The sequence below is a fragment of the Pygocentrus nattereri genome, chromosome 28 (assembly GCF_015220715.1).
Source record: "Pygocentrus nattereri isolate fPygNat1 chromosome 28, fPygNat1.pri, whole genome shotgun sequence".
In the NCBI taxonomy this organism is placed as follows: Eukaryota; Metazoa; Chordata; class Actinopteri; order Characiformes; family Serrasalmidae; genus Pygocentrus; species Pygocentrus nattereri.
Genome location: NC_051238.1, coordinates 12,434,860 through 12,448,273, shown reverse-complemented (window position 1 = coordinate 12,448,273; position 13,414 = coordinate 12,434,860). Strand labels below are relative to the sequence as shown.

The 13,414-nt window shown below is 36.6% G+C and overlaps 1 protein-coding gene across 3 annotated transcripts in view; it reads right to left on the bottom strand.

Moving 5' to 3' along the window:
- The window catches only part of cep104 (centrosomal protein 104), a 51,573-nt gene extending 38,193 nt beyond the window's left edge, over positions 1–13,380 (bottom strand). Inside the window, exons 1-11 of one of the 3 annotated variants that reach the window (XM_017723203.2) lie at positions 13,321–13,380; positions 12,528–12,654; positions 11,391–11,564; positions 10,857–10,995; positions 10,693–10,755; positions 8,260–8,336; positions 7,969–8,140; positions 6,502–6,657; positions 3,893–4,111; positions 815–1,015; positions 211–378 (exon numbers count right to left, since the gene is read on the bottom strand). In XM_017723203.2, the coding sequence (XP_017578692.1) occupies positions 211–378; positions 815–1,015; positions 3,893–4,111; positions 6,502–6,657; positions 7,969–8,140; positions 8,260–8,336; positions 10,693–10,755; positions 10,857–10,995; positions 11,391–11,564; positions 12,528–12,640 (1,482 nt within the window). In that variant the 5' untranslated portion in view covers positions 12,641–12,654; positions 13,321–13,380. The remainder of the gene's footprint in view (positions 1–210; positions 379–814; positions 1,016–3,892; positions 4,112–6,501; positions 6,658–7,968; positions 8,141–8,259; positions 8,337–10,692; positions 10,756–10,856; positions 10,996–11,390; positions 11,565–12,527; positions 12,655–13,320) is intronic. The other 2 variants (XM_017723205.2, XM_037535933.1) reach the window with 2 other exon arrangements.
- Between the last annotated feature and the right edge of the window lie 34 nt (positions 13,381–13,414).

The following is a 13,414-nucleotide window of genomic DNA, read 5'->3' as shown; positions in this document are numbered from 1 at the left end:
TTAACCCCTATGTCATGTCAGTGTCTTAAGGTGGAAACAACTATTGCAGATCACAAAATCAGAAACAAATACGTCATGCTGACAAAAATAAAGCTGACAGGATTAAATAAATAACACACACACACACACACACACACACACACACACACACACTCACACATGTAAGTTGAGACCGTGAGAGTGCGACAGAAATAGCAACTCTTGACTTACTGATGACACTTTATCAGAAAGTGCTTTCTTGCAGAGAAAAACTGCTGCTCTCATCATGTTTTTCAGTTCCGCTTTCGGAGTTCCGGGAGGAACCTCGGTCAGTTTCTTGCACACAGCCAGTAATGCATCTTCCCTGTAGGACCAAGTTTTTGAGTACACTCCAGCCACCTGAGAGAAGGAGAGTAAAAGTAGGAAAATATAAAAGCCATAGAAGTCAGAAAATAAAATACAACATCAAGGACTTTACAGGTCTATAATTAAATTTTTTTTAAATGGAAAAATCTATAAAATCTCCAGTTAAGGCAAAGAAGTAAATGAATATGAATAATGAATGAAAGAAATATAATTATATTATTATAATTTTATAACTGCTTTATAAGAGACTCCAAAAAAAGATTTCTAAGTCAGAATTAAATCTTAAAATCTTGCAACTTTATCTAAACTGTCTCTCTCAATATAAAGCCATGTTGTCATATTTCGCAGAAGCATAAACTTTAAACTAAGTTAGAATATGCCCCAGGATAATACTTCTCTTTTGCATTTCAGTTCAATGACAGATACTTGAAATCAAATTAAATGTCTTGGGATGGATGTAATTCCTCACCAGACTGTCTCCATAGACCTCTATAGGCAGACTGGCCTCTCTTTGAGCTTTCTCAGTGAGAGGCTCTGGTTCTCCAGTGGCTCTAGGACTGCGGGGGTCACTTGAGTCCAGCAGAGCAGCTAAGTGTTCATGCTGAGGCTGCTCTCCTGATCTCTTCCTCAAGGCAGGCAGAGGTCTCTCATCATATGGCATTGATAAGACCTGAGGAAATATATACAAATACATAAAGGGTAAACTGTGATCATCCCTGTCTACTGTCAGTAAAGTGAATTTAACAAGTCAGTCTTGTCGTTCAGTAATAGGTAATTATTTAGTATATTGAAGTGAACCATATTCGGCTATTCTGCTGTAAGATTGATTCTTTATCATCACAGTGCTGACATTTGACTTCCTGTTGCATATAAACTGTCTGCAACAATGACAGCGGCTAGAGCGCCACCTTAATTACAGGCTAATTCCAACAGGTGGAGGAAATGACAAATCAAGCACAGTAGCTGCCCTTTTACATTGTGTGAACATGTATGACAGGGGTACACAGCTCTGGTCCTAGAGGGCTGATGCCCAGCTAAGTTTGGTGATTTACCTGCTCAAACACACCTGAGTCTTTTGTTTATTACCAGGTTTAGTAGGCGTATAAGAGTACAGAAACTACCAAACTGTGCTAACAGTGGACCTCCAGGACTGGAGTTGTGCACCTCCAATGTATGATGATGAACAGACGAAAAGAAATGGTGCAAAATTACTTATGCTAAGACATACATTTAAGTCTGAAAAATTACTGTCTTGTTCCATACAGTTACCATTTCATAGATTCAAAGTTTTATATACTCACAATATACTCTTCACAAACTTTTAATACAGTATCGAAAAATCTGAAAATGGACATTGTACTGTGGAGTTTATTAAAACTGTATCACTGATATGACCCTCCATCTCTTCCAAGGGTCTCTCACTTGCTGCCTTTTGCAGAAACCCCAGTCAAAGATCAAAACTAGGCATCTGGGTGCTTCCTGTCTATTTCTGTACTGTTTACAGCTCAGTTGCACTGTTACATGACATCACTACATTACAAATGGCTATATAGTTTTGCAAATGTTCTTTTTTAGCCAAATCAGTCTACGCAATTACACACCTACTACCAATCCACTATGCATTTTGCAGGCTGAGTACCTTCAAGTTAGACAGATATTGTAACGATAATATTTTCATGCAGTTTCTTTGGTGAGCTGTGCACATCTAAAATGTATACTATTGCAAGTAAAAGATTAGGCACCAAATTACTTGTTTTTGTTGATTTTCCTGGTGAAAATCCTCTAGAGAGAACACACTTCTGCACATTTCTATGCACAGTTAGTGTTTATTTGCTGAATTTAAGACATTGGAGAGAAAAAAACATGGTCTTTGCAAAAGTTACAACCCATTTTATTTTTTATGTTTTAATTTTTCACAACATGCTAAATTTAGCACATAAATAAAACTAAGCACTAAAATACCCATATTTAAGTTTGTTCTCTTTAGTGTATGTGTTAACTTATTTTCACTTAGAAAATCAACAAAATATGTAATCTGACCAGGAGTGTTCAAAATTTGTCACTGTATCTTTAAAGATTTGGCACCTCTACATGAGAACACTGCTCCTGGATATCTGCTGTCCTGTAGAATTTACATATGCACATCGTCTAACGTGCATGATCCCTTTCATTAAAGTGTTCAGAAGCATGTAAGCCTAAGACAATGTGGTGTCAGTGGCTCAACATTAACCTACACCAAAAAAAAACAGACAGAGTTATTTTAATTAAAATCCTAAATTTGACAGTGTATGAGGTCACATGACTACTAAATCCCAGAAAAGCATGTAAAGTCAAATGGATGTTCCAAGTTGTTCCTCAAGCCAGGAGAGAGTTTAATATTACCCTGCATGAGAAAGTATGTATGTCAGGTAGAGAGAGAGATATTTCAACTGATGGGGTCTGCAGTGTGCATATGGAGGAACTGAAAAAGACAAAAGACCATTTCTCTTGAGAATAGGAAAAAATCCTGTCTATGAATGCTGAAGGATAGGAGTTAATTTTTTTATTCAGCAGAGAGAATACATTGCACTTCACACCTCTCAAAAGTCTTAAAAAAAAACACTGATTCCTGTGCATGCTGATCATATGATGATTACATATTACATTAGTGGATACTGTAAAGAATTCTTTTTTGATTGGCTATAAACATTGTATAAAGTATCTGCTTAAAGTATAATTGGAAGGCAAGTTTTTTCTCTTCTGAAACCCAAATATGAATAATGTTTTCCTTATTCTCTGTTGTTTGGATCTCATTGCCACTTTAGGACAATCCATGAAAGGCACAGCCTTTAAGAAAAGACAGAGAACAGCCAAGCATACCTGGATGTGTTTTTCCTGAACCTTAACCTTAACCACAGCTAAAATTAGACGTGACTATGACAATATAGTTATAAAATAGTTATTGCACCAGCTAATAATGAAATTTCCAATGTAAGGCATTTTTTTATACTGACAGTTGATAAAAGAAAAAAACAAACAAATGAATGGAGAAACATAATGAGATGGTTCTTAGGAGCACAAGGGACCCCTTAATAGTCTGATCTGATGAGTATAAAAAAATATGTAAATCATATATGGTCTTCACAGTCACTAATTCTCAACACTGTTTAAGACTATGACAGTTTTTGGAGGGACAAGTTTGAAAGCAATATATAAATTCATTCTATAAAATGAACATCAAAAGGAAATATCTTTTGGTAGAACAGTGCTCCATCCCTCCAGTACAGCTCCAGAGACTTTGATATAACTAACCTGTTAGTTATAACCTGTCTATATGCCCATTATAATAAAGTGGTCTGTTTGGCTTGGACCTTTCTAACAAAGAAACATGAAGGGGCTAATTTCTAAAACAAAGGTTCAAAGGTAAGGAATGAGTACGAGTGCCTATTTCAGTGAAATGTTGTTAGCTAAATATAAGACTTAAGACTTTAACTCTAACTTACAATCATTTAACTAGGTTAACATGTTAATCTCGGGTATGACAGGAATAAATCATACTGAGACTCACGTCAGTATTTGGGAGATGAGGAGGCGGGGAATGGGGTGTTGGATGTGTTTGATGGGGGCTCATATGTTTAGGTGTAATCTGAACCTCCCGCACCAAAGGCTGCACTGGCTTCTTCTTCTTTGGTGATTGGGAAAGACCTGTGGTATGTTTGAGTGGCCGGACACGTGGAGAGGGAATGCTACAATCGGACACCTCTTCTGCCATTCTCTGGACCTGTAACTAAAAGAGAGAACTGTTAGTCGCAGTCAACACATTTTTAGAACTCAGTTACATACTAATGAACTCTTCACACAAACTGAGCAGAGGATAAAATACTTAAGAGTCTGAAATGTTCCAGGTCGTTATGGTGATTGATACATTAGACTACAGAAGTATTATAAGGCATTTAGAAATATCCTTTTTACTACATTATAAAATGTACAATTATACATACAATTTCTACACAATGATACATCTTTAAAAATAGATATAAAACATTTGTTATTAAAGACAGTATTTATATACAGAAATCATGCACCAAAAAGAGTTCCACCTCTGTATAAATCAAATAACCGTTTTTTTGTAAGCAGTGAATCAGAGATCATTTTTCATGCACAGGCACAAAAGGGAGCATATTTCTATAGCTGGAGCTGACAGTAGTCTACACAAGTAAAGAATGTGCTGAATGAATGAAATATAAACTTAAAATGTACTTAGAGTGTGAAAGTGAAAAAAACACAGCTTTGAATTGGTTGGATAAAATAAACACCACTTAAATGTTTGTGAATGTTTGTGCATCAAACACACACTTTCATAACTATACGACAAACAGTAAAACTGTCTGTGAAATAAGTGAGTATCTCATACCTTATTTTATGTGCATTATCAGTGCACCAGGCTATGTGTACGGTGAGCATCGAGCATTAGCTAATGCAGACTTTGGCCATTCTGTTTTCACAATTTACAAATTAAGGTGTTTTCACACTTGGGCTATCTCAGTGTCTGAAGTGAACTGAAACTGCTCACATATGCAAAAGAAACCATGACTCAGCGGTCTCAGTCCACTTCAGATGCTGAAATGGCCCAAGTGTGAAAACCCCTAGACACCCCTAGACAGTAGAATGTTTTTTGTATTCTGATAACATGCATTTTGCAATGCTTGATGGGGCTTTTTTTAAACATTTGTTACTACACATAGTATGGTTCACACTGCTGACTGATTTAGGGGAAGGCAAAATGATAACATTTTATCAGTATCATGATACCATTCTGCCACAATATGTTTTTAATGAGCATATTATGGATAGCGGTATGGATATGATGGAACACTGACCTGCAAGCTTTATTACAAAGAGGGTATAATTAGTCCTGTTTAACTGGTTTTAGTGCAACACAGGATGTGAAATAAAAATCACTGTATTCATAGTTTTTGACCGTAATTTTTAAATGTGGTCCTTCTGGTCTGTTTTTTGTCTGTTCCAATTTATCACACCCCAGAAAAAATGAAATTTCACAATATTATAAATATTATGTATTGCAGAAATTTCTCTTTGTTTTGTGAAATTATATTTTGGCTATATCGTCCACCCGTACTTTGATAACAAGCATTCATCACTCTGAAATGAACTGTGAAGTAACAAAGCATTTCTCGCCAGTGCAAATCCCACAAACTCACTTTTATTTTGGTTGTTCGAATATAAATGATTTTTGCACTACACAAGCAGTTTCATTACAACATTACCATTAATTATTTAAATCACGGTCGTCATCAATCTATGGAAGCCAAGATGGAAGATTTAAGACCAGTCTTGAGCTGCGGGTTCTACAAATTAACATCTTTATTCAATTGAAATTGTTAATGGTCATTTTTTTTTCATGAGAATGCATAGTACAAAATTCATTCCTATTAGAACAAAAATACTCAAAAAAAAAACAAAAAAAAAACACTGAAATGTTTTAGATTCTCACAATGTTTCTACATGTTAGATTTCTTTTTTAACCATCTCGGTCATGGATGACGTCAAAGCCAAGTGTGTAAACATATACAGAGTAAACAGAGGAAGGTAATATAAAACAGAACGCAGAACACTAATTAGCAAACAGAAGGAGCTTAATAAGAATGCCTCTCAAAGACCAACAAGCCATAACAAACATAAAGCATGCAACAATAAGGAGGCAGGCAAAATCTATCGGACTTAGTATTTGCTCAGTATTTGTTCAGGCGTTCTCTTTGTGCTAACGTTTTAAAAAACAATTCTTGGTTTTTGAGTCCATCAGCTAGAGTAATGAAATATGAGAAAGAGACATATGATGACAGAAACACCACAGTAATCATATGACTACTGTACTGCTGCAAGACAAACCTATTAAAATATTAAAGAGTGTACAGATAAAATCAGGTGATACAAAAGCACACAGAAAACAGACTGAAGTGTGGACAGAGGGAAGAGCAGCATGGCAGCTAGACGGATAGATGACTGAATGCATTGACATGAATGATGGAGGGGATTACTGGACAGAGTGGTGGATGAATGAATACATGAATACATGAATAAACTGATTAACTGGATGAATGCATGGTTGAGATGGATAAATAGTATTTGTGATTGGACAGTAGATAGAAGTCTTACCTGTCCTATATCCAGCAGGTCATGTAGCTCGAGTTGCTGGTACACTTTGAGTCTGTATGACTCCATCTGCTCTTTCTTCTGCTTAGCTGTGTCATAATCCTCTCTCTCTATAGCACTGTGTTTCTCAACATCATACCTGCCCAGACGCTCCCCTACCTACACAGAGAGTAAGAAAGAGAGAGAAAGAGAAATAGAAAGAGAAAGAGAAAGAGAAAGAGAAAGAGAGAGAGAGAGAGAGAGAGAGAGAGAGAGAGAGAGAGAGAGAGAGAGAGAGAGAGAGAGAGAAGATGCATAAAGATCCCTGTGCTGAGTGAGTGGCCCATCCTCAGCCAAAGAGGCCAGACTTCAGGGGGATTTTTTACAGACTTTTCAAAATTTCTGCATTCAGCAAGTTTTCTTTGGAGACTATTTTGTCTTACAATACCTTGCATATATACACTTTGAGCTGCCACCGGCATGAAAAGTGTTAAATAAATAAAAATTATTATTATTCAAATTATTACTATTACTATGTCTCTCCATCGTGAACACATTAAAAAATTACGACTCACTTTATTTGGATAATTCACTATAATATATAGGGTTAGGGGTAGGACCAGGGTATGGGTTTAGTTTAGGTTTTGGGTCGAGGTTGAGGTTAGGTCTAGGATTAGAACCGCATTTAGAGTTAAAGACAATTATGGTAAATTTAGTAGAAATTTAGCTGAATGTAACATGAAAGGAAATGAAGTATCTACAAACCATCTAAACTGGACTATTCAAATAAAGTGTTACCAAAAATAAGTCAAAACTTTATCTCAAAATTACTGTAAAACAACATCTTTGGCATCATGCAGTATATTCATAAACTTTTCATGCAATAACTTTGTGATGTGACCACTAATTACTCTTAATGACTTTGGAAGCATCTTAATTTAATTATGCAATTATGCAAATGTTGAAGGAATTCCCCTAAATGGCATGGGTGTAATGGAAGTAACATATAGTTACATTGTATGCAGGTTTTAACCATTTTATTTGTAAAAATGGGTTCAAATAAGTCAACACATCCACATGCCAGTTTTCTGTAAACACTGGTGCGCAATTATTTCCATTTATTTTCTGAGTTAACATACTAAAACATAAAGTTAACATACTGAGTTAACATAAAACTAAAATCTAAATATGTCATAACTTTTGCACAGACCACATTATGTTTTTTTTTCTAAACAATACTGACAATAATGCTACAAAAGTTATATGTACTTGTTAGAAACATGTAATTGGAAGTACCCAAACTTTTTGCAAAAAACTGTACTGTTTTTAACTGTACATAGTTACTACTTGTAAATAGCTATAAATGTACACTGGAATACATCCTTCCTTTCATAGGAGCTTAACAGACTGTAATCAGGGGCTCAGGTCATGTTTGTAAGTATTAATGAATGATTTGTCCAGTTACTAGTTCAGGCAAAATTCACTCTGTACCTTTTGTAGGTCTGCAATGGCCTGTTTGAGCTTTTTGGCCAGGTCGTATCTCTCTAACCGGACCATGTCTTGCTTCTTATCATCCAGTAGGCGAATGATATGGGCAACTTCAGGGTCCTGATACATGTCAAACGCCAAATCATCCAGCGGCGAGATAGACTCATACTTAGACCTGCAGATACAGAAAACATCACTGATCAATGGGAATGGATTGTTCCATATTTTCCAATGTCTGAAAAGAAACCAGGTTGTAAGGACTTTCATCCAAACAAAACTTAAAGGAACCCTTACCCTGTGTATGAGCCATCCAGTGCTGAGCTGTGCTGTGTGCTGCTGAGATATTGCTCAATTAGCCGATCTCTGCTGGGCTGGAGCAAAAACAGAGGTAAAATACATATAAACATAAAACCACTGATTCTCACTGTTCCCTCATGAGGGGACACTGAAGTGTGTATATTTCATATATATAAGTATAACAGGCCAGCTCTGAAACGTACTGTGGCAGCTGTGAGTGACTTTCCCTGACTCTTCTTCTGATCAATGCCACAGTACACTGTACTTTTGCTTAAACTGTGAAAGATGGCAAAAATTTCCTTCTAAAACTACAAGAAAACAAATACTTTCCATGTCATGGAACGGCAACAATTTTGCCTCCAGCAGCTTTGTATGAATGTAAAAATGAAATATTGCATTCCTACCACTGACCCTTATACCATTGATGTTACTTCATACAATATAGATTTACTATTAAGATTTGCTTACTTTTGGCTTAAGTGCATTAAGGTGAAAGTATTGTTATGCTACCAAATTTGAAATGTATAAACCCAGGTTGACTACATGCAACATGGATTCATACATATATTACAGAAAAAGACTAACATTAAAGATATGGAGTGAACATAAAACATACACCTTATTTTTTAACTTATAGTTTTTATTTTATCTTTTAATAACTTCTGTATTTTAATCACAGCTCATGGTGAATATAGGCTTTGTTATTCACAGTCACAAAATTCACATTCCACATTATTTTAAATGACTTGTGCAAACATCTATGGAAAAACCTTTCTATATACATTGACTGAAAATAAACTTTGAGAAAGTTTTGGCAATATCAGCAGTGATGTGACGCTCAGCTAGTTTAGCTGCTGCTGCAAAGGTCAATTCTACTGTTTCTGTGGTAAAGTTAGAGAGAGATTAGCAGAACAATGAGAGACTGTTAGCCAAAAAACAGGGAGACAAGGTGAGAGAATATGAGAAGAGAGTAAGATAGAAAGAGAAAGGAAGGGGAGAAGGAGATTGAATAAGCCAGTTGAAAACTGAAAGAGAGAACGACAGAAACAGAGAGAGAAAGATGGACGAAAACAGAGATAGAGAGAGAGAACGAGAGAGAAAGAGAGAGAGAGAAAGAGAGAGAGAAAGAGAGAACAAGAAAGAGAGAAAAGAGAAAGAGAGAGAGCGAGAAAGAGAGAGAGCGAGAGCGAGAGAGCAAGAGAGAGAGAGAAAGTGCAGGAAAGAGAGAGAGCGAGAAAGAGAGAAAGCGAGAGCGAGAGAGCAAGAGAGAGAGAGAGCGAGAGCGAGAGAGCAAGAGAGAGAGAGTGCAAGAAAGAGAGAGAGCGAGAAAGAGAGAAAGCGAGAGCGAGAGAGCAAGAGAGAGAGAGAGCAAGAGAGAGAGAGAGAGAGCAAGAGAGAGAGAGAGACAGAGAAAGAGAGAGAGAGAGAGAGCGAGAGAGAGAAGAGCTCCAAGGTTTATCAGTGCAGTTTTGACTGGTTCTTTAGGTCTGGGGCTACACAGTGCTGCTTATGGAGTTCTCTGAGTCATATTACAAACTGAGCTGCATTCCAGCTCTCTGCTCTGATAATCCACTACCATATTTCGGCTAAACCAGCACTCGAGAAAAACTAAATCAAACTAAACATTTTCTGTACTGCCAACTAGCAGGTGTTTCCCCTTAAGTCAGAGAGTTATAAGCAGCTATATATATATATATGTATATATATATATATATATACACACACTGATATATATATATATATATTGTAAGTGTAGTTTGGGCACCCTTGGTCAAATGAGAGAGAACAAACTTCTGCATATTTTAATGTGCAATTACTGTTCATTTACAAATAAATATATAACATGTGGCCTGCTCAAGCATGTTATTATTATTTTTCAATGTGTTCAAATCATACGAATATAAATGGTGCATTAAAAACTTGCAGAAAATTGTCATTTTTAGGATTGATCTCTATAGGGGACATATTCACTTCCACAAGTGAAATTATGGAAATGAACAAAGCATGTCATTTGATCAGGGGTGCCCAAATTATTGCACACGACTATTTTCTAACAATGACAGAACTAAACAAGATGACATTTGCACAGCTTCTTATTTTATTTTACTCATAAAAAAAGCTATTTAGAAAGTTGACTCAAATTTTTATGTTGACCTAAATTCTAATGTTTTACAACATATATCTGGGCCCAGTTTCCCAAAACCATCTTACTGTTAAAAGTGTTCAAGGTCATGCTTGCCCTCTCAGTTAAAAATTATTTTTGCCCTAAGATGCTTTAGCAAAACCCAGCCCTGATTGTCATAAATAATCTTCATAGAATTATACCCTCTTTGAACTCCCATTCATTCCTCTCAAAATGCAGATATCACCATCTGGTGGTAGCGAGTTGCACTGCATGACCGACAACAAACTGCATATAGTTTCACTTACTGCTGGGCTGATATCACTGCAATCCACCGAGTCACCTAATATATTTATAGCCACCAGTGCAACCTAGAATCAGAGCAGGGAAAAACAAGCACATGAGAAATGAGAAAAAAACACATCAAAACTATAGAACAAATAAGCACTTATTGTCTGAGCATGTACTTCACCTGGTTATAGATGTTATATTGATTGACATGGTTCCGGTGGAAGGTGAGCTTCAGATACGTCCCCACCGCATCTACATGCACTGACTTCAACTCTCGAGCTCTGAAGCCTGTTTTCTCATTGTTTGAGAGTGACACGTACCTGCAAAGCACAGACATTCAGAAAGTACATATTCAGGATAAAAACTGCTTTACTTTAAACAAACTAAACAGTACTGATGCATTCAGTATCATGGATATTAGGTTGCGCAACGGTGAGTATATATAGTGGTTCCAAAAACCACTTTAACCACTAGTAAACTTAAATTAAGTTGGTAAATTAAAGTTACAAAAACAAAACCTGTTGCACAGTCCAATCAGGTACTGTACTGAAGCTTTGGACAGAATGTAATATCATATAGGTCTAAAAAACATACTTTAACAGGACAAGGAGTTGTGCATAGCTGTCCGTAAGTATGTTCAGTAAGTATGTCCTTGAAATTTACTCATCTCGACACTGGCAGTGCAATATGCATAGAACGGAGATCAATCACTGACCCAAGTCTATGAAGCTGGTGGGAGTTTTGAGGGGAGGCCGCTTCTGGCAGCTTGCCCCCGATGTGGAACTCAATCTTGGCAGAAATCAAGTACTGATGGGCCAGCAGCTGCAGCTTCCTGATGCGACATCTCTCCACCATCTGCAGCGTGATCTCTTGTGGGAATGTACAGAACCTGTACATGGTGACAGTAACCTAATATTAGAGTAGTCACACTGTCAGTAAAATCACTAAATTAACAGTTTTACAAATCTGGATGGAGCAGATCCTACATTTTCTTGATTTTTTTCTCCCCTTGAGATCTACTTATAACATCAGAGTAATTTTAGGACCAAAATGGTAATTATGAATTTTTACATGACCATATGAAACAGCTGTAGGCTAAATAGCTGGATATATGTAGGAGATGGTTCCCATGACATCACACAAAAAATCATAAACAGGCTGCTTTTGCAGCTTAGTTTCCATATATGAACTGGACATTGAATGATATGTTTTGAAACTTAATGTTTACATATTACTTCTTTATTACTTCTTCTTCTACTCCTTCATTTAATTTTAACAAGGAAATTTGGCTTTCCATGACATGAGACCTTTAAAAAGCATGTCCAGCTGCAAGGCTGGCAAAATTTGTTGCAGAAACCCATGTCTAGAGAGTTCTCGAGTTAAATTAAATACAAAGTTAATTTACAGCATTTACATTTACAGCATTTCACCTCACACTAAAGCACTCCTAAATAAAAGCAATGGCCAGCATGCATGGGTAGCTTTCCCTCTTTTCCTTTAGGCTTTTTTTATTATTATTACATATTCACATGGATGTGCCCTAGAAATAAAGGTCATTTAAATCTTTATTCAAAACATGTAAAACATGTCTTGGTGTGAGGTGAACTTTAAACATTAGTATATCCAACCTTGTTAACAAAGAGAACACTCCATGATTTACATGGAGTAAGTCACCTGAGCTTGCCAATAATCTTTCATTTTGCATGATATTCAACACATTTTATATCTTTTATTTGACAGCGAGTGAATAATGAAATAACTTGGTCCAGTGCATGCAATGATTACTGTTTGTGTGGTTTTAATCATATACTGTCATACTGACAATGACAGGCTGGTCCTCAATATCATTTACCTGGCAGACCTCCAACCACTGACAGTGGGAGCATGAACCATGAGCTCCTTGGCACTATAATTTTCTTCATGGCCAGACCAGCTGACCACGGTGAATCCTATCTTACGTGGCATCCTGCTCCAACGCACTACAAATAGATGATGTAGAACACAGAAATTTAAGTCAGTCCAATTATAAAGGTAGGCAAGGTTAGGGCACACATGAAAAGCAAGAGAGAGGTCTTTCTGCAAAAAAACAAAACAAACAAAAAAAAATACATAATCTAATAAAGCCAGGAAAAATGAAAAGAGTAGCAACTTTTTTGTAAAGTAAGGTTAAATCAAATTCAGACCTCTGATTAGCCTCAACCTAGCAGAGACAAATGGCATCTTACAATGTGCAGTGACCTTTTCTCCTCATTCGCCTTTCAAGAGGAACGTGCTGGCACGAGGCTGAGGTACTGGTCAGAGTTTACCTTTGCTGGCCAAGTTGTTAAGACGTTGTTGAGTTACTGTTAGCAACAAGCTGAAACAATCTTTTAGCACTTTTGCAGCACTGCAGTACCAGGCCAGCGTTTGTTTTACACGTTCATTTATAAGATTTGTGCAGTCAATGTCTCAGGATTACAGGTAAAAAAGACTGAAGTATCCAAAGCTAACAAAGCTAACCTAAACATAAACAATGTTTGAAAAACAGAAACTTGTAATTAACGGTGCTACATATCGCATATATTACCTACAGAGATGTCACAATAACGTAACTGTGAAATTGTAAGCGCTTTTATATACGCAAGGAGAATAAAAACTATATTTACCCAACTACAAAGACAGTTTGTTAGCCCCATCTCATCTCCATAACCACCGTTTGACAACTGTTAGCCAATGCGCATGCGCTTTCTGTGTTCCTTC